At 40.1% G+C, this 23,612-nt stretch overlaps 1 protein-coding gene across 1 annotated transcript; it reads right to left on the bottom strand.

Annotated features, from left to right (window-relative positions):
* Window positions 1–1,413: 1,413 nt before the first annotated feature.
* LOC127641092 (extracellular matrix protein 2-like) lies at window positions 1,414–16,315 on the bottom strand. Its single transcript, XM_052123861.1, has 11 exons — window positions 16,116–16,315; window positions 12,553–12,805; window positions 10,805–10,993; window positions 10,183–10,583; window positions 8,621–8,933; window positions 8,084–8,199; window positions 5,358–5,493; window positions 5,046–5,203; window positions 4,592–4,731; window positions 2,361–2,687; window positions 1,414–2,160 (listed from the first exon to the last, which is right to left on the bottom strand). The coding sequence occupies exons 2-11, from the start codon at window positions 12,794–12,796 to the stop codon at window positions 1,992–1,994; spliced, it is 2,193 nt and encodes a 730-aa protein (XP_051979821.1). The 5' UTR covers window positions 12,797–12,805; window positions 16,116–16,315; the 3' UTR covers window positions 1,414–1,991.
* Between the last annotated feature and the right edge of the window lie 7,297 nt (window positions 16,316–23,612).

The raw sequence follows: 23,612 nt of genomic DNA, 5'->3' as shown, positions 1-23,612 counted from the left end.
TCCGCAGAGGAAGATTTAACTGTACTGACATTGCTTAGACTGGGCTTTAGATGTTGATTTTTCCCAAATAAAAATTGAAAGACATGTCACTTGTGTTTGATTTATAAGTCATGGTTTTTCTAAATCATTGCATTTTTCTTTTTCCTTTTCCGAAAGCTTGTCCCAGAGTCGTAGTCTGTATTCAGTGAAACCTCAATTCAAACTTGAGGTATTTTTCAGTAATCTCTCCTGGCATTATCGAGTAAGAACTCGAAAAAGAATGTTAGTAGAAGCAAAAGACTATGATGTCATAGTCAGATCATTTACAGCGGTCATTAATGTGCTTCAGTCTGCTGTGACTCCATTAGTGCAGCACTTCTGTTGAAGGTTTATAGCTAGTCCTTGCAGATGTGTTATCCTGAGATGTTTTAGAAAGAAATACAATTAAAGGAGAAGAACTATTAGGAAATTCGAATATGTAATTGCTCAATTAAACCCACACATTTGAACGCACTACAATAGAGAATAGTAAAAGAGTGTTTGATCCAAACCCATATTACATTCAATCTACAGTGGAACACAAAAGGACATTTTAGACCAAAAACAGTGTCAGTGAAAGTGAATGGTGACTTAGGTTGACTTTTACGTAATTGTTTGAAATGTAAAAAAACGAATTTTAGGGGCCTGGGTATCTCAGCGAGTATTGACGCTGACTATCACCCCTGGAGTCGCGAGTTTGAATCTAGGGTGTGCTGAGTGACTCCAGCCAGGTCTCCTAAGCAACCAAATTGGCCTGGTTGCTAGGGAGGATAGAGTCACATGGGGTAACCTCCTCGTGGTGGTGATTAGTGGTTCTCTCAATGGGTCGTGTGGTGAGTTGTGTGTGGATCGTGGAGAGTAGCATGAGCCTCCACATGCTGTGAGTCTCCGCGGTGTCATGCACAACGAGTCACGTGACAAGATGAGTTGATTGATTGTGGCAGGGTGGAGGGCGGGGCCGGGTCGTGATCCTGCGCGCCCGGTCCCGTATTAGGCTAATTATCTGTCCCTGAGGTTTAAAGGCCGACAGCAGAGGGCTGTGCGAGAGAGAGAGATCGTTAGCGGACATGTCCGCCATGTGTGTTTGTTTATGTGTACTGTTAAGTTTTTCATTAAAATATTATTTATGTTGAAAAGCCGGTTCTCGCCTCCTCCTTGCCCCATCCTTGAGCTGTTTTACATTGATGGTCTCAGAAGTGAAGGCAAATGAGATATGTTCTCTGCCACCCGGATTGAGGTGAGTAACCGTGCCACCTACTAAGAAGTGGGAATTGGGCATTCCAAATTGGGAAAAAAATGAGATTAAAAAAAAACTGAATTTAAATTTTCAGGTTTGCTACATTGATTTTTCACCAAATTCTAAACTAGACAAATTGTAAAAATGGTTGTCTAACATGCACTCAAACAACTTTTTAATAATAATAATAATAAAAATACATTTTCGAACTGTAAATATCAATTATTTTCTCAGTAGTAACATGTTCATGGCCCTGCCTTACTTGAAATATGCATTATGTAAACAGGTACATAAACTGGCTGCTTGCATTTAGAAACAGTTCATAAAAGCTGCAAAACATGCATCATTTTTCTTAGTAATTTCACTATGGTAGACATCTCAAACGTAATACTGTTACAAAAGAAATAGATACACCTCAACATAGATTACAAAGTTTTAGTTACTTTTTTCGTGAATTAATGTACTGTTGATCCATGCATCCCCTTAAGACACCTTCAAAGACACGTCTAGACAGGTGCTAACAACAACTGAATGCTTTCTCAATCCTCCAAGCAGTGGTCATGTCCAATCTTATCTGACTTATACATCGACGCTTATAAAAGACAATAAAACATGCTGCAATAACAAACATGCCAAACAGAGATTTTAAGCTGAAATTGTGTCTCTCGTAGCAGTTGTTTGGCATTAACAATATAGTAACTTATTTCACTAATGTTTTGTGAAATATGAAGGATGGTTACTTGATCCTCTGGGGTTTTAAAACGACACTAGAGTAGGATCGGACACAGGAGAAAGCAGTGGGTGGTATTTTCCGTGAATCAATTAAATTGTTCTCAAGGCGAAGTGCGACTAGATGGGAGTCGTTGTCATTCAAGGGGTCACAGATGGCATCTTCGTTTATATGCCTGTTGGACAAAAATAAACACATTTAGGAACGTCAAAGTTCTCCATGGCATTTCATATATCTGAGGCTAATGTTTCATTTTGGCCCCGTTTACACCTGTTCTTTTGGGTACTGCCCTGGGCAACTGGCCATGTCACCCATGCCTAAATCCCCCACAGCACATCGGACCGACAGCTGTAATTTGCATGATGCTAGATGTACCTTATTTTGTTGCTGTTAAGTCGGAGGAAGTGTAACGCTGTCATCTCATTAACTCCTATGGGAACAGCTGTGAGCTCGTTGTGGTCCAGACAGAGTTCGGTCATAGTGCTTAAGGTGCCAAAGAAGGACTCTGGCTCAATGCCTTCACCATCCAGTTTGTTGTAAGAGAGGTAGAGGTACTCCAGGCCAGGCTCCATGTGAGCAAACACGTATCCTGGAATGCGTTCAATCTGATTTCCGGCCAACACCAGGTGTACCAATGACTTTGGGAGGAAGGATGGAACCAGATAGAAGTTGTTGTGTGAGAGATCAATAGATTCGAGGTTCCTTTTAGAAACATTGAGAAAATTGAAAGTTAATTTGTTTGAAAACATTAATACCATTAGCATAATTCAGACATACTTTTTCCAAAAACTTCCAGGGGAAAATTCACTAAGATTGATTTGCAGCTTGTTAATTTGCCCAAAACGGTCTGTTTAAGCAACCAATTTAGCAATTTAAGATTTATGCAAACAGGTTGCAGTGCAAACATGCCCCAAAAAAAAAAATCATCATAATTTTATGAATAACTGCTGTCATAAATTCAAAATGTACACAAAATTATGTTTTAATATAATTGCATTTATCGCCTTATTTTTGATGCCGTAAAATAGCGATTTTAATTTATAATGCAATTTTACTATATTAAGCGTAATTCACAAAAAGGAGGCGTGTTTGCGCCAAAAAGTACAGAGGCAAGAAAAAGTATGTGAACTCTTTGGAATACCTGCATTTATGTATGAATTTGCCTTAAAATCCTGATTTGATCTTCATCTATGGATATTAAACATTCCGTTTTAAATAATAACAAATTAGTGTATTGTTCTTGTACATATTGAATATGTATGTGAACCCCTAGGCTAATGACGTCAACAAAAGTTGAGTTTAGTCAGGAGTTGGCAAATTAATGTAACAAGATTGGAGGTGTGGGTTAGAGCTACTTTGACTAATAAAAAGCACTCAAACAGTTCTCTATTCACAAAAAGCATCTGCTGACGTGGTCCATGCCTAGCAAAAAAAGAGTTCTCAGAAGACCTACGATCAAGAATGGTTGCTTTGCATAAAGCTGGAAAGGGTTACAAAGTTATCTCTAAGAGCAAATATATTCATCTGTCCACAGTTAGACAAACTGTCTATAAATGGAGATGATTTAATACTATAGGTACTCTCACTAGAAGTGGCTGTACAGCAAAGATGAACACCTCAGAATGCTCAAAGAGGTAAAAAAAGGAAACCTAGGTGACAGCAAAGGAATTCATGGAATCATTGGAACTGGTTAACATCTCTGTTCATGAGTTTAATATACAGAAATCATTGAACCGGTATGCTGTCCATGGCAGGACATCACGAAGGAAGCCGCTGCTTTCCAACAAAAACATTGATGCATGCTTGAAGATTGCAAAAGACCACCTTGACACTCCAAAACGCTACTGGGAAAGTGTTTTGTGGACTGATGAAACTAAAGTCGAATTGTTTGGGAAGAACATGCAGCACATGTTATGTATGGCGTAAAAAGCGCACCACATACCAAAATGAAGATATCCTACAGGATAATGTCAGGGTGGCTGTGCGCCAACTGAAGCTCAGTAGAAGTTGGGTGATGCAGCAAGACAATGACGGTAAACATCGAAGTTAATCCACTACAGAATGACTTCAAAAAAAGAAAATAAATGTTTTGGAGTGTCCCAGTCAGAGCCCAGACCTTAACCCAATAGAAATGCTGTGGAATGACCTCAAGAGAGCCGTTCACACCAGACATCCTAAGAATATGGCTGAAGCAGTTCTGTAAGGAAGAATGATCCAGAATTTCTTCTGAACGTTGTGCAGGTTTAATCTGCAGCTACTGGAAACGTTTGGTTGAGGTTATTGCTTCCAAAGGAGGATCGACCAGTTGTTAAATCCAAGGGTTCACTTACTTTTTCCACAGCACTGTGAATGTCTAATGGGATGTGTTCAATAAAGACATTAAATATTATAATAGTCTGTGCTGTTAGCTTAAGCACATTGTGTTTGTCTATACTTGTGACTTTGATAAAGATGAGATCTTAACCATGCAGAACCCCAGCTAATTCTAAAGGGTTCACATACTTTCTCTTGCAACTGTAGCATAACTGTTTAGTAAATTCACCCCCTGTTGTTCCCACTAATTTTCTATTTTTTCCTTTCTTTGCATTGGCTTCATTGTTACACACCTTTGATTGATCCAGGCTAATGGCGCAATCCTTGATTCATCTAGTCTGTTATGTTGCAGCACAACAACGTTGATGTTTGTTGTGTCGTTAAATGCCGTTTCAGAGATTTCTTCAATTCGGTTATTTTCGAGGTACAACTCCTATATGTCAAAGAGATTACAAAGTAATTGAACAGATTGTTTTGTGGAATAAATATACAGGAAACACTTGTTGCTTGGCGAACCAATACAATTTGTGGTGCCTCAAACTACTGTGGTGAAGTCATGGTGTTGGTTAACCGTAATTGCTGTTTTAGTGCCACTGGTTTCCACAGGTACAACCAATGCTAGTGTATTGCGTATAAACATATGCAATTAAATTCCACTTCAGAGTAAGATGGTTTGAGGATGTCATGATTTCATCCATTTCTTGACGTTTGCCAAGACTAAAAGTAGTTCCCCATTTCAAAACTCACCTGTAAAGATGCAGGTAGGCCCTGAGGAATGGTACGGAAATAGTTTCTGCTCAGTCGAAGATAAGTCAGCTCTTTCAGAGGTTTAAAGGCCTGTGGATTCATATTACCTTCACTGAGCAAGTTTCCCTCCATTTCCAAGGTAACCAGATTGCTAAGACCTGCCATCAATTATGAAACCATTCACAAAAAGATTTGTTTATCATAGCGAAACATTTGAGAAGTAACATTTTGTCCTAATGTTAGTAAGTTAAATGTCAAATGTCATTGTGACAAGCATGTTTAAATACTCAATTTTGCACAATTTGTTTTTACCTTCAAAGCTGTTTTCCTCAATTTCCTTTAGATTGTTCTCATTTATCTTCAGCTCTTGGAGTGTTGATGGGAGCTCGGAGGGAATTTGTTCCAGAAGGTTTCCATCCAAGTACAAACGAGACAGGAATTTAAGGCCCTTCATAAAAAGCCAAGTCATTAGCATTCAGTATTCTGCTTTGAAAGGATTTCTGCCAGTGCTTTCAGTACATATTAGTTTGTACTGAAATGTTAAATAAATGTATCTTGATGGTTTGCATTGCCTAAGCCAACTCTATAATTTGTCAACAAGCATTGGTTTCCCTATGGCGTATCTTTTTGCAATCATCACTCCCGAGCTTGCTGATGAAATGACGTAGAGACCATCCCTGTTGAAAACAACAGCTGGCTGGACATAACCGATTTAAGATGGTCTTTCAGCCTGGCCAGCTAAACGTTCCCCAAACCAATTGACTAGCTAAGACCAGCCAACCAGCTAGGCTAGTTTGAGCTGTTTTTTATTTTCTGAAGGGCTAGATATATATACACCGATCAGCCACAACATTAGAACCACCTGCCTAATATTGTATAGGTCCCCTTGTTTACACCAAACAGCGCCAACCCGCATCTCAGAACAGCATTCAGAGATGATATTCTTCTCACCACAATTGTACAGAGCGGTTATCTTGAGTTACCGTAGACTTTATCAGTTCAAACCAGTCTGACCATTCTCTGTTGACCTCTCTCATCAACAAGGTGTTTCCATCCACAGAACTGTCGCTCACTGGATGGTTTTTGTTTTTGGCACCATTCAGAGTAAATTCTAGAGACTGTTGTGTGTAAAAATCCCAGAAATACTCAAACCAGCCCATCTTGAGGGGTACCAACACAATATTAGGCAGGTGGTTTTAATGTTGTGGCTGATCGGTGTATATACTGTACTGTTATGTCATAACAAAGACGTTTTTCGAAAACCTCACTATTACTTTCAGATGATGAGCATATTTCTGCCGTTTACAGCTGAGTGACTATAGGAAAGTCTTGCATGGCGAACCCTCTGTTGTTTCTCTTGACCATATGCCAGGGAATTTTGTTTTGGTTTCAAAGGCAGTGCAGAAAAACATGGTAACCAGTTTCAGGTACAAGAGGGCATAGTTTGAATTAAGGTAGAAATGTCTCGTTAAACGTCTGTAAGTGTGATATGGTGTTAAGTAAAGGGCAAATCATTGAAGAAAAAAAAGGTAGTTCAGCACTGTCAGGTTTGCAGATAGTATTGTTTTGCATGTCTAAATCAACTAAATTTCACATGGACGTAATTGGGAATTTCCGAACAGTGGAACTAAAGGCCGCCATGGAAAGTGACATTCTCTCATTTGCCAAAATGATGTTTGATCCTAATAAGAGATCTAACAAGACATGCTGTAATGTACAAAAACTTTAGTGTCACACTCTGAATGGGGGCATCTCATGATGACAGTCAGATTATTTAAACTGTATGTCACCGCGAACATATTATGCAAGATTTACCTATTTCTTTGCAGAGAAATACCTTAAGTTTTAAGATTCAAGACCAAATTGTTAACATTCAGTAGTGTTGTGAATCTTTGGGTTGAAAGCAAATCGATTCATGATTTATTTTTTATCCCCTTTTCTCCCCAATTTGGAATGCCCAATGCCCAATTCCCACTTCGCGCGTGGCGCAGTTACTCACCTCAATCCGGGTGGCAGAGGACAAGTCTCAGTTGCCGCTTCTGAGACCGTCAATCCGTGTATCTTATCACGTGACTCGTTGTGCATGACACCGCGAAGACTCACAGAATGTTCGATGCAAATGAAATAATCTATATATATAATAATTGCACCATTTTTCGAGCTATCCAGTCCCATGCCAAATTGGTGGATGGATTATTGCAGTTTGAAATTTCAGGCCACGTCCGCTCTAATAAATTTTTGGTTGAAAACGTATTCATTTTGCCACATCTAAGCCTCTCATCCACACTAGAACATCGTTATTGTCAACTGAAAATTCGAAAATGCTCTACATTACCGCACACTCTGGAAAACGATGACGTTAGAAAACTGAAAACGAGTTTTTAAAGATTCGCTGAGAATCCTAAGAGATACACTCAATGAGCACTTTATTAGGAACACCTGTACACGTACATGTTCATGCGATTACCAGCCAATCGTGTGGCAGCAGTACAATGCATAAAATCATGCAGATATGGGTCAGGAGCTTAATGTTCACATCAACCATCAGAATGGGGAACAAATGTGATCTCAGTGATTTGGAGCGTGGCATGATTGTTGGTGTCAGACGGGCTGGTTTGAGTATTTCTGGGATTTTAAAACACAACAGTCTCTAGAATTTACTCTAAATGGTGCCAAAAACAAAAACCATCCAGTGAGCGGCAGTTCTGTGGATGGAAACGCCTTGTTGATGAGAGAGGTCAATGGAGAATGGCCAGACTGGTTTGAGCTGAATGAAAGGCTGTGGTAACTCGGATAACCACTCTGTACAATTGTAGTGAGCGTCTCAGAATCTCATCGAACCTTGAGGCGGATGGGCTACAACAGCAGAAGACCACGTCGGGCACTTTATTAGAACCATAGTGTTCCTAATAAAGTGCTCAATATTGTTTAGTTTCATCTTGGATTCTCTTCTCTGCAAAAGAGATGTACCGATATTGTATGCCAACATATAGAGTTTATGTGCTCAATGTAGCGAGAAACTTGTACTTTTCACTTACTTTAAATGCTTGTGGATCGATCCCAGATGACAAGATCTTGTTTTTTCCCAAATCTATCCATTCTAGGTTAGGAATGCCATTGAAAGCTCCAGCAGGAATCGTTTTGATTTCATTGCCTGTAATTTCATAATACGACAAGACATCAAAATCAGCCTCAGTCAGCTCTGTAAACATAAACGCTGGCTTTAAACCATTGGCATGTCAATTCCATTTAGACTTGATTTCTTGCATGTTTCTCAGGTAAGTAATGTCTAGGTTCCACTGCACTGTCGGTGTCTCTTACGGTCTATGATTGGGGTTATGCAGGTATGCTCCATTCCTCACTAGAGATGGGGAAAATAGCCATTCCCTCATGTCATTTTGTTATACTGACTTGCCTTATGCTCTACGTTATTTATGTTCTTTATGTGGCTCTACGCCAAAAGTTAACGATGCTGAATGAGTAAAAGACTGCAGTATATTGCAATACACTAAACACGAATAATTGCACGACCTAGATAATAAAACAATGTTGTATCATCCGTGCTGATTCCTCACCCTGTAGGCTGAGTGATTTGAGCTCAGGGATGGACAGTGGAGGTATATTTGTCAGTTTCGCATTCTCACAGGTGATGATGACGTCAGAGATCGAACAACCTGGAGGTAGCATGGTGGTAACCATTTCAGTGTGTTCAGGTTCCTCCTCGCCCAGTTCGGGTTCCTCCTCACCCGGTTCACTTGGCTTCTGGAGAGGTGGCAGAGGAGGAGGACCTGGGGCGTTTGTTGGCTGCGCTGGCGGCATTTGGAAAACGTCCCCCCTCAACCAGACATCTTCCTCTTCTTCAGTGGCTTCGTCTCCACGGAGCCTTTCCTGGTGGAGGTGGGGAAAAAAAATTATATATATATATATATATAATGATATTTGCAAAACAAGAAGAAAATATGTTATTTGTACAATTTTTCACTTCAATTTTTGGGGGAAAAAAGGCATTGACCACCACTTGGAGCAAGTTTGTGAAAAGATGAAATGGCGCACACCTGCTTATTTCTATTCGACCATTAAGCAAACTATAAAAGAATGAGAGAATATTAATCTTGGTCTGGTCTGCACTTATATAGTGCTTTTTTTTAACCTTAGCGGTTACCAAAGCGCTTTACACTGTGTCCCAATCACCCATTCACACACACATTCATACACCAATGGCGGCAGAGCTGCATGTAAGGCACTAGCCTGCCATTGGGAGCAACTTGGTGTTCAGTGTCTTGCCAAGGACACTTCGGCATGTGGAGTCATGTGGGCCGGGAATCGAACCGCCAACCCTGCGATTAGCAGCCGACCCGCTCTACCACCTGAGCCACAGACGCCCCATCTTGGCGCTCACTGTAAGATTTTTACTGTGCTTTGTGATTGCTGCTTTTCATACTGTACAATGCACAGCGTAAACAAGACTTGCATTGTAATTGTCACCACACGCCCCATCGAGAGCAAGAACCACTAATCGCGACCACGAGGAGGTTACCCCATGTGACTCTACCCTCCCTAGCAAGCGGGCCAATTTGGTTGCTTAGGAGACCTGACTGGAGTCACTCGGGAACTTGCGACTCCAGGGGTGGTAGTCAGCGTCAATACTCGCTGAGCTGCCCAGGCCCCGTCCCTCCTTTTCTTTAAGAAAAGCACAAATTTGGGTTACAGTGAGGCACTTACAATGGAAGAGAATCGGGCCAATACGCAAATGTTAATATACGTACAGTTTCAAAAGAGCTTAACTTGTACTGAACATTCATTGCAAAGGCAATTTTGTCGAAGGCTGAAAATATTGACCTATGAAAATAAATCTGAGCCTGAAAGTGAAATCCTGTCCAAAACTGAACAATGTGAACCTGGATTAGTTTAATTTGTAAGGATCCACCATATGTCTAGACTGGACGGGTTTTCGTGTAATGAAAAATACAGTGGAAACCAATGTACGCTACATACGGTAAGTCTATTCCCTCACCCAAGGAGAGAGTGAGAGAGTCGCATGGATTACTTTTTAGTTCAGCACTTGTTGCGCAAAGCACCATCAATAAACTAAACAAAACAAATCATGAAACAAGTCCCTGCTGATTCCCACACCTACTTCCTGTGCACGTTCGGATGCTTCCTCCAGAGCTCTCAGCATCTCCCTCTGCTCCATCTCGAGTCGATGAGCTCTCTCCACCTCGGCCCTCTGCTGTTCCTCCATCCTCCTTCTCCTCTCCTCCGCTGCTACTCTCTCCTCTTCCTCCTCTCGTAGCCTCCTTCGCTCGTCCTCTTTTTCCCTGGCAGCCTTCTCCTCTTTTAACTTCCTCTTTCTCTTGGCTTCCTCTTTCTTCTGCTTCTTTCTCAGCCTGCGTTCGGCATCGTTTTTGCGAATCCGTTCCTCTCCTTCTTTTTTCTGTCTTTCTTTCCTTTCTGTCTGGCTTTGAGATATTTCGGTATCAAGCTCGATAGGATCGTTGACAACAGGGGAGTCACCAGAATACTCAGGGACATCGAGGACTGAGACAGTGGCAGTCATACATTTATAAGACAGAGAAATAAACATCACAATTAAAGGGTATATTCTACTTTTCTCCCATTGTATCGTGTACACACCTGTATGTGATGTGTTTTTATAGGTTTAACAGCATTAGCATTGACCTTACATTATCAACTGAATGACAATTTTCTGCAGGTGCAAATGGTGTACATCATTATAACTTTGTTGTATTTTTCCAAACCTGAGTCAATGCAAATTGGGCAGCACTCTCCGATTGGTTGAAATTTAAGATGGCACCGTAGGACAGGACACTTTATTTGGTCACAGACCACCTCACCACTGGAGCACAGGCAGGTCACACATGGCTTTGGTGACCACACCGTTGTATCAAACATAGTGATGCCCCGAAACACACAGTGCTCAGTCTTCCCTGAAATGATAACAATAAGAGGAACAATTAGTTTAATACACAACCTTTAAGAAACAAGCCAAGATTACCAGCCGCATGCCTAGGAAATACCAATATTTTGAGCTTAACTTGTATTAAACCCAGAATATTCCTTTAAGGGCCGTTAAAACGGAAGTTGTTCTTGCGCTAAAAAAGCTAGATGCCTTTCAACGAACATAACAAACAGAGATGTCTCAGCACACATTTTTTAAATTGACTAGGCGTCTAGAGAACAAGACATTCCTGCACAAGATGCTGAATAAACAGCAAGATACGGTGCAACAAAAATGTATGTCCTGTGCATGTTTACGTAGAAAACCAATGTAAATGCGTTCGGTGAACGGCCCCTTACAGTACCTTACAATATAATGCTTTATTAACATTTTCCAAACAAAGCCCATCAACAATGCACTCAAATATCACCTATTCAAGTAACATTTAACATTTCCCAACGTCTAAGTGGGAGTTTGACTAATTGACAGAACTAGTCCCCACATAGGTTGCATATTCATTGCAATGGACATTAAACCTCTTAACCTTGGTCTACTTTGTTTACAGCAATCGTGAAGCTGAGTTCATAATTCGCATCAGAGCGCCAACTCCACTTGAAAAGCGCTTGCATACAAAAACGTCTTGTTCTTGGTTTTGGTGTTAGTTCAGAGTTGATGTGCTTCTTTGGTTATTAAAACCAAAGTGGTGTGGAGTGGTGGTGGCGTAGTGGGCTAAAGCACTTAACTGGTAATCATAACTGTTAATCAGAAGGTTGTAAGTTCGATCCCCCCAGCCACCACCATTGTGTCCTTGAGCAAGGCACTTAACTCCAGGTTGCTCCGGGGGGATTGTCCCTGTAATAAGTGCACTGTAAGTCGCTTTGGATAAAAGCGTCTGCCAAATGCATAAAAATGTAAAATGTAAAAAAATGTAAAACGTGGCTTACATAGGCTGAAAAATACTTCATTTCTATCTACATTTACATATATGCATCTGGCAGACGATTTTATCCAAAGCGACTTACAGTGCACTTATTACAGGGACAATCCCCCCGGAGCAACCTGGAGTTAAGTGCCTTGCTCAAGGACACAATGGTGGTGGCAGTGGGGATCGAACCAGCAACCTTCTGCTTACCAGTTCAGTGCTTTAGCCCACTACGCCACCACCACTCACATCTAGGCTTGTTTTGTACATTAAATAGGTGTTAAGAGCGCCTTTCGCCATCATTTTATCACTGATAGGGAAGCTCTGTCAGAGATAATTTTATATTAATAGATCATTTGTATTATTCCATGGTCAATACAAATTACAAATTTTGTTGACAGAAAATAATTTCTTCCCTTAGTGTCTTCCTTACTAAATAACCCCTTTTCTAAAAACATGGACACCTGGTTACTTTCATTTGCTTGCTATTCATTCTCAATTAATTTAATGCACATTCTTGACCACATCTTAAACTTAAATCCATAAATTGATCCTAAGAATTGTTTTGGACAAACATTATCTTTTCCTACATGGAAAACCCAAGCACCTTTGAGATACGTACTAACCTGGAGTCACATCATAGTTTGGCTTTGGCTCCTTGGTGTTCTTGTAAGATTCAAGGAAAATGGATCCATCCTGTCCATTGCCTTCTGGCGTTTTGCCCTGCTGCAAGATGGCATTATTAGTCTGTTTCCTTGCTCGTTTCGGTCCTCGCCTTCTACCTCGTGTCAAGGGACGTCTCTGATCTTCTGCGAGACTGAAGGTCAGACAGATGCAGAGTGACAGTACCAGAATGAGGTTTAGTCTCATGGCTGAAACCTGTGAAATATAAGATGGAGGGATCCTCATATAACGCTGCTAATGTATACTTTCTGCGTATACATTTCCATAATGATAAGTTACGGCATTGCAGGTGATCCGGCCTCTAACAGCTTGACCTTGAAAAGCCAGACAGCTCTGAGGGAATAGTTGTCTGTAACACCTTTACTGTACAACTGTAAAACTGTTATTTAGGTGTGTGATGGGTGGTGTTTAGGGGACTGCAGGAGACTCTAAATATTAGGTTGAATTTAACAATCATAGCATGACTGAGAATCGACTGTTGGCCTGGATTGACACTGATAATCCCAGTGTCGGACAAAGTGCACCGTTATAAACAGCGTAAATGGTTTTCGTCATAATTTAAGATGTGGATTTTATCAAAATATTTGTACTTTTTTGGGGATGTGAAAGTTTTTAGATTACATGCCTCCTGTTAAGGAAATCCTGTATAATGAGTGATCCTCCATTGAAAACAGCGCAATGGAGCGCAACGAAATGGACAGAAAAGAAACTGAACAAAGGGGTCTCTTTGTATTTTCTCCCCTTTTTCTCCCAATTCGGAATATCCAATTCCCAATGTGATTTTTAAAGTCCTCATGGTTGCATAGTGAAACTTGTGAATGCATTAGTATGGATGTAGAATTAGTGCATTTAAGGGGATGCATTTAAAAACACAACTAAAAGTGGAACTATTTTTAATTTGACACGCCATCTTAAATATTGCAACACTCATGGCGTGAGATGCTCAAAAAACAGCACGAGTTGTGACGCAACTGCCAGAAACGTGTGCATGCATAAATATGGATGTAGTAGTGGTGCATGGAAGGGGATGAATTTAAAAACACAACTAAAAGTGGAACTATTTTTAACTTACAACTGCATCTTAAATAATGCAACACTCATGGAGACGCTCAAAAAACAGCGGGAGTTGCGACGCAACAGCCAGAAACGTGTGCATGCATGTGTATGTCTGTAGTAGTGGTGCATGTAAGGGAATGAATTGAAAACGCATCTAAAATTGGAACTATTTTTAATTTAAAACAGCATTTTAAATAATGCAACACTAATGGCGTTAGACGCTCAAAAAACAGCGCAAGTTGCGACGCAACAGCCAGAAACGTCTGCATGCATGTGTATGTCTGTAGTGCATCTGCATGCATGAATATTGGTGCATTTAACTCTTTCCCCGCCAAACACGGAATTTTCCAGGTTTTATGAAAAAACGCTTCCCCGCCAAACACGGAATTTTCCCGGTATCCGTGTTTTAGGTGGTATACGGTAAGGAAGACCCGCACGCATGTTTTGAAAGAGTACGCAACTCTTTGATCAAAGAAACAGACTGCGATCATCTCAAACGTGAAGTGGAACACCATACTAATACTAAAGCACTTGTTTGATAAAAATGCCTTTTTCTCAGCTTTTTGTCCGAAATGTTGTTTTTGACAAAACCTACCTCTGTTCAAGTGGCAATAAAAAAAGAACAAATGAAGTGATTTTTTGCCTAAAAGCAGAGGCTCAGATCTTTATTTTGATATATAGCATCTTCATATATTCATGGAAGAAAATATTCTGCGGGCCATTAAAGTTTAGCGAAAATCGTCAAAAACCCTGGCGGTGGCTGGCAACTTTTTTTAAAAACGCTGGCGGGGAAAGAGTTAAGGGGATGAATTTAAAAACACAACTAAAAGTGGAACTATTTTTAACTTACAACTGCGTCTTAAATAATGCAACACTCTTGGAGTGAGACGCTCAAAAACAGTGCGAGTTGCGACGCAACTGCCAGAAACGTCTGCATGCATGTGTGTATGTTTGTAGTACTGGTGCATTTAAGGAGAAAAATGGAAAAACACAACTAAAAATGGCACTATTTTTAACTTGACATCTTGACTTGCCTTCTTAAATAATGCAATACTCATGGCGTGAGACGCTCAAAAAACAGCGCGAGTTGCGACACAAAGACACAAATGGCTAAATGCATGTGTATGGCTGTAGTGATGGTACTTGTATGTAGTGATGGGACAATTTATTGAATTTTGAAATATCGCAAGCCAAAATAAATGGCGAAACATATTGAGGAAATATTGTATATTAATTTGAATAAAAATGTAATTATTAATATTTGAGTATTAGGTATTAGAGAACTTTATTATATATCTAATCAACATTATATCGAATTGTGAACCATGAACCACCCCAACTTGTAAGGGGATAAATAAAAAAATAACAAAGAGCGAACTATATTTAACTTGACACGGCATCAAAACTCATGGCGTGAGACGCTCAAAAAACAGCACAAGATGCGTCGCAACGTCCAAAAACTCTGTATGCATGTGTACGACTATAGTGAAGGTACTTATGAGGAGATGATATTTAAAAATACAACTAGCAAGCATGCTAATTAAAGCGCCGCTGATCAAAAACATCAAAACTAAAATGTAAGAGACATAAATATAGTAGTTAAACATCAGCAAATTAAGAAAGAAATCTCAAACTAATTGACTTCACCAGTCGACAAGTCAGGTGTTAGGTCACGACGGTCGACTAGCCATCCATCCCTAATAAGAATGTAATTATATATTTTTAGTACAAATATAAAACTGTTCAAGTTGTCTGAAAGCCAGTCCAGGACAGGAAAAAGGACAACACGGATTACAAAACTACAGTGAACAAGAACTGAAGAAATAGCTATGAAACATATGTATGTGTGTCGACGAACGTCAATCTGACCCTCAGGGAAAGTCATACGGTTAGCATTAAATCAGAGCTGCGGTGAGAAAGGGGGGAAAAAACCCTGAAAAGTGTAGAAGAGGAGGGAAAGAGGTGGAAACAAGTTTTAATTAACAACCTCTTTAGGATGACCAGGCTCAGATGGAAAGAATCTATAAGACGAGGGCTTATAGAAAGAGAGAGGGCTAAAAATACACTGCCATGAATAAAAACACCCAAGAGGGGCGTGCATGATATGAGGTCCCCCTCTCTGTATGTGATAATGAAAACCAGGTACAGCAAAGCAATAAGCATTTTTACAGTCCTGCAAAAGACTGCAGCTGTAGTCGACGATGATGCAGACATATTTCCGAAGAAGTTTGTTGTCACGGCAGACGCTAGTCTGAAGATGCCCCAAATAAGTCATGACGGAGAAGTGCATATCATCAAACTGCACGCAGAGAAAACTGTTAAGCACTACAGTCTTAAAAATGTGACATGCACCCCACAGATGGAAAAAATAAGCAATTAGCGTTGTACAAAAGTGTTTTACGACATTGCTAAGAGTGAGTGCGAGAGGAAAGAGTCGTTTGTACGTTACCACTGGTTTCAGGCGGTTTTGTGAGGCCAAATATTTCCGCTCTTTTCCAAGTGCTACGGGATTTGCCAGCAGCGCAAGAAGTGTGTGTGCGTCTGCTCCACAAGAATGCTGATAAATGTCAAAAACAGACAGGGGCTGCTCTAGAGTTTAGTCAGGGCTCGCTCGGGCAAAACTTCTCCAGTTTTGTGTCTGAAAGTTTCAGCAAAATGAGGGTTGTGACAAGATACTGCCTTCCCTCAGAAGAACGATCTGGTCGGTTATGCATGTCCTAATTACTAGGCTAGTAAGAATACTGTACTCAACAAAAGAGCTGGCATCTGGCTTGTCATTAGCTTTTGTGTAAAAACATAATGTAAGTGCGGAAAATGAGGTGTAAGTGCACACGTTTGAGCATTTTTCCTAGCCCTGAGACTTGAACAAGCAGATCACAGGGTTTTTAGACTGGTTTTCAGGCTGTTCTCAGCTGGTTTTCAAGCTGCATTGGTCGACCCCTACGGCCCAATGAGACGGCCCCTTCTCTTGTTTCAGAGGGTGGGCACATTTGAGCCGAAAAGAGGGATCTCAGCTGTTTTGCATACAGAAGGGTCATGTGTAGTCAACAAGTGTTTCTCTGGTTGTCAAATCCAGTTGTGTGATATCTTGCAAATAATCAGGATTTCATTATTTTATGATCAGTATGACTCCAAACTTTAAGGAAGCTTATATTATTGGTATATAAAGGAATACAAGTTAAGCTCAATCGACAGCATTTGAACGACTCATCCCTCCATTTCTACAAGAAAAGCAGAAATTGAGATTACAGTGAGGCACTTACAGTGGACGTGAATGGGCCAATCCATAAACGTAACGCCATAAACCCTAAAACGACCATAAAAACTATGATTTTAACAAGTTTACAGCTCAAATGATAGAGGTTTTAACAGACGATTAAATGTAAGTGCTATTCACATTTCCATCTTTAAAGCCTCCAAAATGGGCCCCATTCACTTTCACGAAATTACATTTTATGGTAATCAACATTATGCCACAAATGTTGTCGATTAAGTTGAACCCCGAATACTGGGTGGACGTTTTTAGTCAAACGCTGAACTCTTATACAGTGCGGAGCGCAACAGTCTGGTTTCGGAAGTAAAAATCCCATTGATTTATCCCATAGATCAATTGATTTTCAACGATAACTTGTCAAATTTAAAGACAGACCTACCGTGAGCTACGAGGTTGTTCAACTATGGTATATACTTCCGTTGAAGCCATCCATCTGCGTTATTTCAACTTCATTCTTTAAAACTCGTAATTGATAGCCAAATTCATGGTAAACAACTACATTACCCATAATACAGCAGAGAAAGACCCACCAATCAAAGAACCTCAGACAACAAAATCCGCAAATGTGCTTCGCGCTCCCATGATGCACTGTGAATGACGTAATCGAGTCGTCTTCACCCTTAAACTACTTATACATTAGGGCAATCGAATTGGACCAAAAATTTATATAAGCATAAAACTAAAAACATGTGCGATTCCTTTTAACCAAAATTAAACCATGTTTTGCCCATGCTTTACTGCCAGTCGGAAATACTGTTCTAGAAAGGGTGTTCAGACTTGAGTCCTCTAAAAAAAAAAAAAAAAAACGAAATAAATTAATAAAACAGTGAATCGATTGCGGGGTAATCTTCAATAGCAGTGAATAGGAGACGACCATATTTTGCTTACCCATTTGCACCAACATCAAAAGAAAAAAACTATTACGTTCCTACAACTTCCCAAATGAAGGCAGAAACAGGTCAACAGTTCGTGAAAAGGGTCCATTTGTATTTTTGTATAATGGCTGCTATATATATGTATAATTGACCGTTGTGTCCCAGGCCAAGTTTAAAGTTTCTTGTATCATTCTGTGCCCTCTTCTTACATACCAAAATCATTTGAAGTAGGGCTGGAAAATTTAGCACGTTGATTAGCAGTTAACCGTTTAACGCTTTTTACAAAATTTATGCAGTAAATAAAGATTTCACTTCCTGAAACGTCACTGTTTTTCTGCATATCCTGTGGCTAAAATTGGCATCTAAATTTCCACAAGGTACATGCTCAGCTCGACTGCACCTGTTAGCACAGAAGCTAGGGATGCTCTGATCGATTGGCCACTGATCGCTATCGCCGATATTCACGTCCTATGACTCGATCATTGAATGGTAATTTGGCCTACATATAGGCAATTATGACAGCGATCTTGATAAATGGTGAAATGATCGGTATCGGCTAATCAGGTGACCAGAAGATCGTGATCGTATCAGCTAATCAGGTGACAAGAAGATCGTGATCGTATTGGCTAATCAGGTGACAAGAAGATCGTGATCGTATCGGCTAATCAGGTGACAAGAAGATCGTGATCGTATCGGCTAATCAGGTGACAAGAAGATCGTGATCGTATCGGCTAATCAGGTGACAAGAAGATCGTGATCGTATCGGCTAATCAGGTGACCAGAAGATCGTGATCCTATCGGCTAATCAGGTGACAAGAAGATCGTGATCGTATCGGCTAATCAGGTGACAAGAAGATCATGATCGTATCGGCTAATCAGGTGACAAGAAGATCGTGATCGTATCGGCTAATCAGGTGACAAGAAGATCGTGATCGTATCGGCTAATCAGGTGACAAGAAAATCGTGATCGTATCGGCTAATCAGGTGACAAGAAGATCGTGATCGTATCGGCTAATCAGGTGACAAGAAGATCGTGATCGTATCGGCTAATCAGGTGACCAGAAGATCGTGATCCTATCGGCTAATCAGGTGACAAGAAGATCGTGATCGTATCGGCTAATCAGGTGACAAGAAGATCGTGATCGTATCGGCTAATCAGGTGACAAGAAGATCGTGATCGTATCGGCTAATCAGGTGACAAGAAGATCTTGATCGTATCGGCTAATCAGGTGACAAGAAGATCGTGATCGTATCGGCTAATCAGGTGACCAGAAGATCGTGATCCTATCGGCTAATCAGGTGACAAGAAGATCGTGATCGTATCGGCTAATCAGGTGACAAGAAGATCGTGATCGTATCGGCTAATCAGGTGACAAGAAGATCATGATCGTATCGGCTAATCAGGTGACCAGAAGATCGTGATCGTATCGGCTAATCAGGTGACAAGAAGATCATGATCGTATCGGCTAATCAGGTGACCAGAAGATCGTGATCGTATCGGCTAATCAGGTGACCAGAAGATCGTGATCGTATCGGCTAATCAGGTGACCAGAAGATTGTGTCATCCACTTCTGAACGAATCAAAATAGAGATGCGATAGAGCAGAAAATAATAGTTTTGATATTTTAAACATAAGCATAAATTTGTTTCATATCTGTATGTATATTGTCTTATAATGCATTGGCAATGTAAACTTAAGTGCATCTTGCTAAATAAAAGCTTGATCTAAATCAAATCTGATCCTATTATTCAGAAAGTGCAACGGAAACCCCAAAATATGAATTACAGCATGTCAACTGATTTTATAGCATGTATGCATATACTGTAATGTATAAATAATCAAAATAAATGATGACTAGCCAAGTTCTTTGAGACAAAGTATAAAGAAAATATATTTGATTATAATATTTTAATGCTTGTTTAATCGCGATTAATCACAGAAAACTGATTAGTTAAAAAACATTAATCGAGAGCCTGGGTAGCGCAGCTAATATTGACGCTAACCATCACACCTGGAGTCGCCATCCAGTCGAATCCAGGGCGTGCTGAGCGACTCCAGTCAGGTCTCCTAAGCAACCAAATTGGCCCGGTTGCTAGGGAGGGTAAAGTCACATGGGGTAACCTCCTCGTGGTGGTGATTAGTGGTTCTCGCTCTCAATGGGGCGTGTGGTGAGTTGTGTGTGGATCGTGGAGAGTAGCATGAGCCTCCACATGCTGTGAGTCTCCGCGGTGTCATGCACAACAAGTCACGTGATAAGATGCGCCGATTGGCGGTCTCAGAAGCGGCAACTGAGACTCGTCCTCCACAACCCGGATTGAGTAACCGTGCCAACACAAGGACCTACTAAGTAGTGGGAATTGGGCTTTCCAAATTAGGGAGAAAAGGGGATCAATTAAAAAATATTAAAACACTAAAAAACATTCATCGATTTGGACATAAAATAAAAACTATATGTCCATTTAATAACGTATTTGATAAGTAACACCCTGAGTCGAAGCAGAGGGATTGACACATTTCTCGTCAGTTGTTAATGTCTGTAGGTGGATGAGTTTTACAAGTCATAGATCAAAAGAGTACGTTTCATCTGCAGTGTGACATAAACGGTATAGGATGTTTTGACTTGCCATCAGGGAATGGCTGGAGCTCTGTGACTCAACCAACTGGAATGAACAGCTGCAACTCAACTGTCCGTAACTGCTGTGAAGAGGTTTTTTGACTCTTTAAAGTCGACATGAAATCAAAAATGGCATTTCTGGTCTTATTATGCACAATTCATCGTTTCACGTTATTCCAAAGAGAAAGTCTTCTTAATATTCTTCAGAATGAAATAACTTCCTTTGTCTCTAAAAACGACATTCCTTAAGCCCTATCATTTTTTAAGCCTCTTCCATCCAAACACCAGTCTCCATCCTGGTATGGATCGCCCAATCATTTCCTAAAAGGATCAAATCAAGCACGCCTGAAATGTTTCTCATTATTCTGTTGCACTCAGAATATGTCACGCCATTTCATGTTGACTTAAGAAGTTCTTGAACATTGCCGCACTTCCTGTTCTCATCTTGTTAGGCTATGAGGGTTGAACACTCTTCTTTGGATGTTTGGATGTCAATTGTCAAATCAACCAATATGGCTGGCAGTTCCCTTTACTTCAAGTACAACCAGAGGATGTTGAATTTCAATTGGCTGTCTTTAAAGAATTCACTCTTTCCACAGGCTTATTCCATCGGTCAATATGTAATAATAATGTCACAGACTGTTTGAAATGTACTTTGAGCCTCTTCATAGCTTTCACAAGCATGGCTAGCACCATGATAGTGTCTGTCAGAAGGTTCGACGGTATTTTTTTAGTCTCCGTTGCGTTCAGACGGCTTTTTCCACTGCGGTAATGTCGGTTTCCTTCAGCATCTGGTTCGCCATATTCCCTTATGGAACTTTTAACATAATGGAAGATTTTCTGTTGCCAGAGAGAGCTCAAGTACTCAACAGTGGCATGTGTGTAGTCAGCGGATTTGTGTTTCTTTCCCTTCAGCAGGGTACCTCAAAAGCTATGAGGCACTCGCAAAGAACTTGGAAGTAGCAATACAACTTCAGCTAATTCACTTTCAACAAAACATGCTACGAATTAAAGACGTTCAGTGTCTTAGGTCAGTTTTGAGAAGCTTGCAACACAAGATGGTTATTGAAGGTGCCTACTTAAACTTTGAATCTGAGATGCACTAATTGAGTTAAAGTGCACGCTACAAGACCACGAGGCTCGTCGCTATGTTTTAGTTTGACAACAAAAAGCCGCAGATTATAGCCAATTTGCAGCTTGTACCCATCACCAATGTCGGGTGTAATCTAATTACAAAGTCATTAATTCGTGATATCAAACTAATTGTAGTACAAAACATAGTGCAGTGCATTACGGTTGAAATCTGGTAATCAGATTACAGTTACTTTCAATTAAGTTTATACTTCTAATTACTTTTATTACACATACACATAACAATATATATATATATATATATATATGTAGAATACATTTAAAGCATAAATCACATTAATTTGTATATTTGTTTGTGTTTCTGTGATGGCTAAATGGAGTTCGCACCCTAACGAGTCAATGATCGAGAGAAATATAGACTTTTTTTTAATTGTTATTCAATATTTTTTATTTTGAAAAACAAAAGCTTTTCTGTGAAACGATTTTTAGAAAGTAACAAGTATTTTTTAATATCGTAATCTGTTAAGTCAGTATTCTGATTACTATTTTAGAGTCATAATTAGTCATTTGTTGTGAACATCTTTTCTTTTTGGAGTAACTTAACAAGCACTGCCCATCACTGACGCTCTTCTAGTCTGCGCACTAGTCGTAGACGCTAACGACAAAAACGCATTTTAAATCTGGCTGAATAGTCTGTCCAGACTAACGAAAACAGGAACGAGCAACAGCCCCCCCCAAAAAAAATAGCGGAAATAGCGCCAGACTAGGACGAAGCATTGCAAAGTACAACGACAACAACAAAATATCAGTTTTCAACTGTTCATCAATATATTTTACCCTTTATTTAACTTTCTGTGCAAAAAACGACTCTTTCGGCCATGCTGTTTGTTGACATGTCAAGAATCCACTCTTTTGTTGCAATGTCTGCAAGTTTGTACAACAATAAATGTATTTCTATCAGGAAGACTACGCAGACTTGAGTAAAGTTTATTTGATGAATATAAAACTGAAATATAATGTCTCTCTTTGGCGTAATGTTTTGGCCCCGTCTGGTGGTTCGAAGAAGTTGTACACCGAATCATCATATCCTGCCGGAGATAGGAGGCAGGGGTGAGGAGACTAACCCCGTGCAGGACGGGACTCAACTGGTGGTGGTGGGGTGGTGGAGGTTGCCGTGTTAGCACACTAGCTAACGGCGCGATGATGTACAGCTGCTAGTCTTCCTGCTAGAACTATGTTGCGCTTACATGGATCATAGTTACAGTTGGGAACTCTTGTTATTGACGCTCCGGACCTGATTAGTTAAGTAACGCATGCACAAACGTGACACGGCAAACAACAAGTCTTTAAATGTGCGCAGGCCAACAACCATCTGTCTAGTAGTGTAAACTTTGGCTAAATCATCTGCTGTAAGGAAGAGATGTTATCAGAGAAAATTTGAGTCCAGTGTTTTTGAAACCATACATGCTGAAACGGACTCGCAAGGAATCTCACAATGAGGCGAGATCCCAGAATTGCTGATTCTCAGATTTCTCCACTGTAAAGATTTTAAACATCTCAGGGGCACACGAATCCAACATTCAGACCTCCAAACAAGCCCAGAGACTCTGGCGGTTCTGTCTGGTGTTGTAATAACTGTTGACGGGGATCCATGGGGAGTGTAACAGGTCGTTCCAGGATCAGACAATAGAGGTATACAGTAGAAATAATAGTCGGTTGTGCAAACGATGCCAAATTAATGGCTTAGATCAAGGAAGCCTCGAAGCCTTTCATAACTATTACTACCAAAGTGTACATTTACCACAAACAGTGGTGCCTTTTAAATAATTGCAGAACGGTTTATGTTAACAAGTAGACAGAAATTGTTTCAAGTTATTGTTCCAGTTTATTTTTATAATATGGATTGCCGGCTTGTCTGAGCTGTGGAGTTTAAGAATATGTTTAATGAATTAAAGTCTTGTAAATTGCTATAATAATCTGTCAAGACATCATATTTTACTCTAAAATCACTTGTAGACATTAAGTGTATGTTAAAAGTCAAATAGTCTCTTATAAAAAGAAGCTACTTTGAAATACTAATGAATATTATA

This window comes from Xyrauchen texanus, chromosome 50, assembly GCF_025860055.1.
Source record: "Xyrauchen texanus isolate HMW12.3.18 chromosome 50, RBS_HiC_50CHRs, whole genome shotgun sequence".
NCBI classification, from domain to species: Eukaryota; Metazoa; Chordata; class Actinopteri; order Cypriniformes; family Catostomidae; genus Xyrauchen; species Xyrauchen texanus.
The sequence above is the reverse complement of the archived record's forward strand: the minus strand, read 5'-3'. Positions and strand labels throughout refer to the sequence as shown.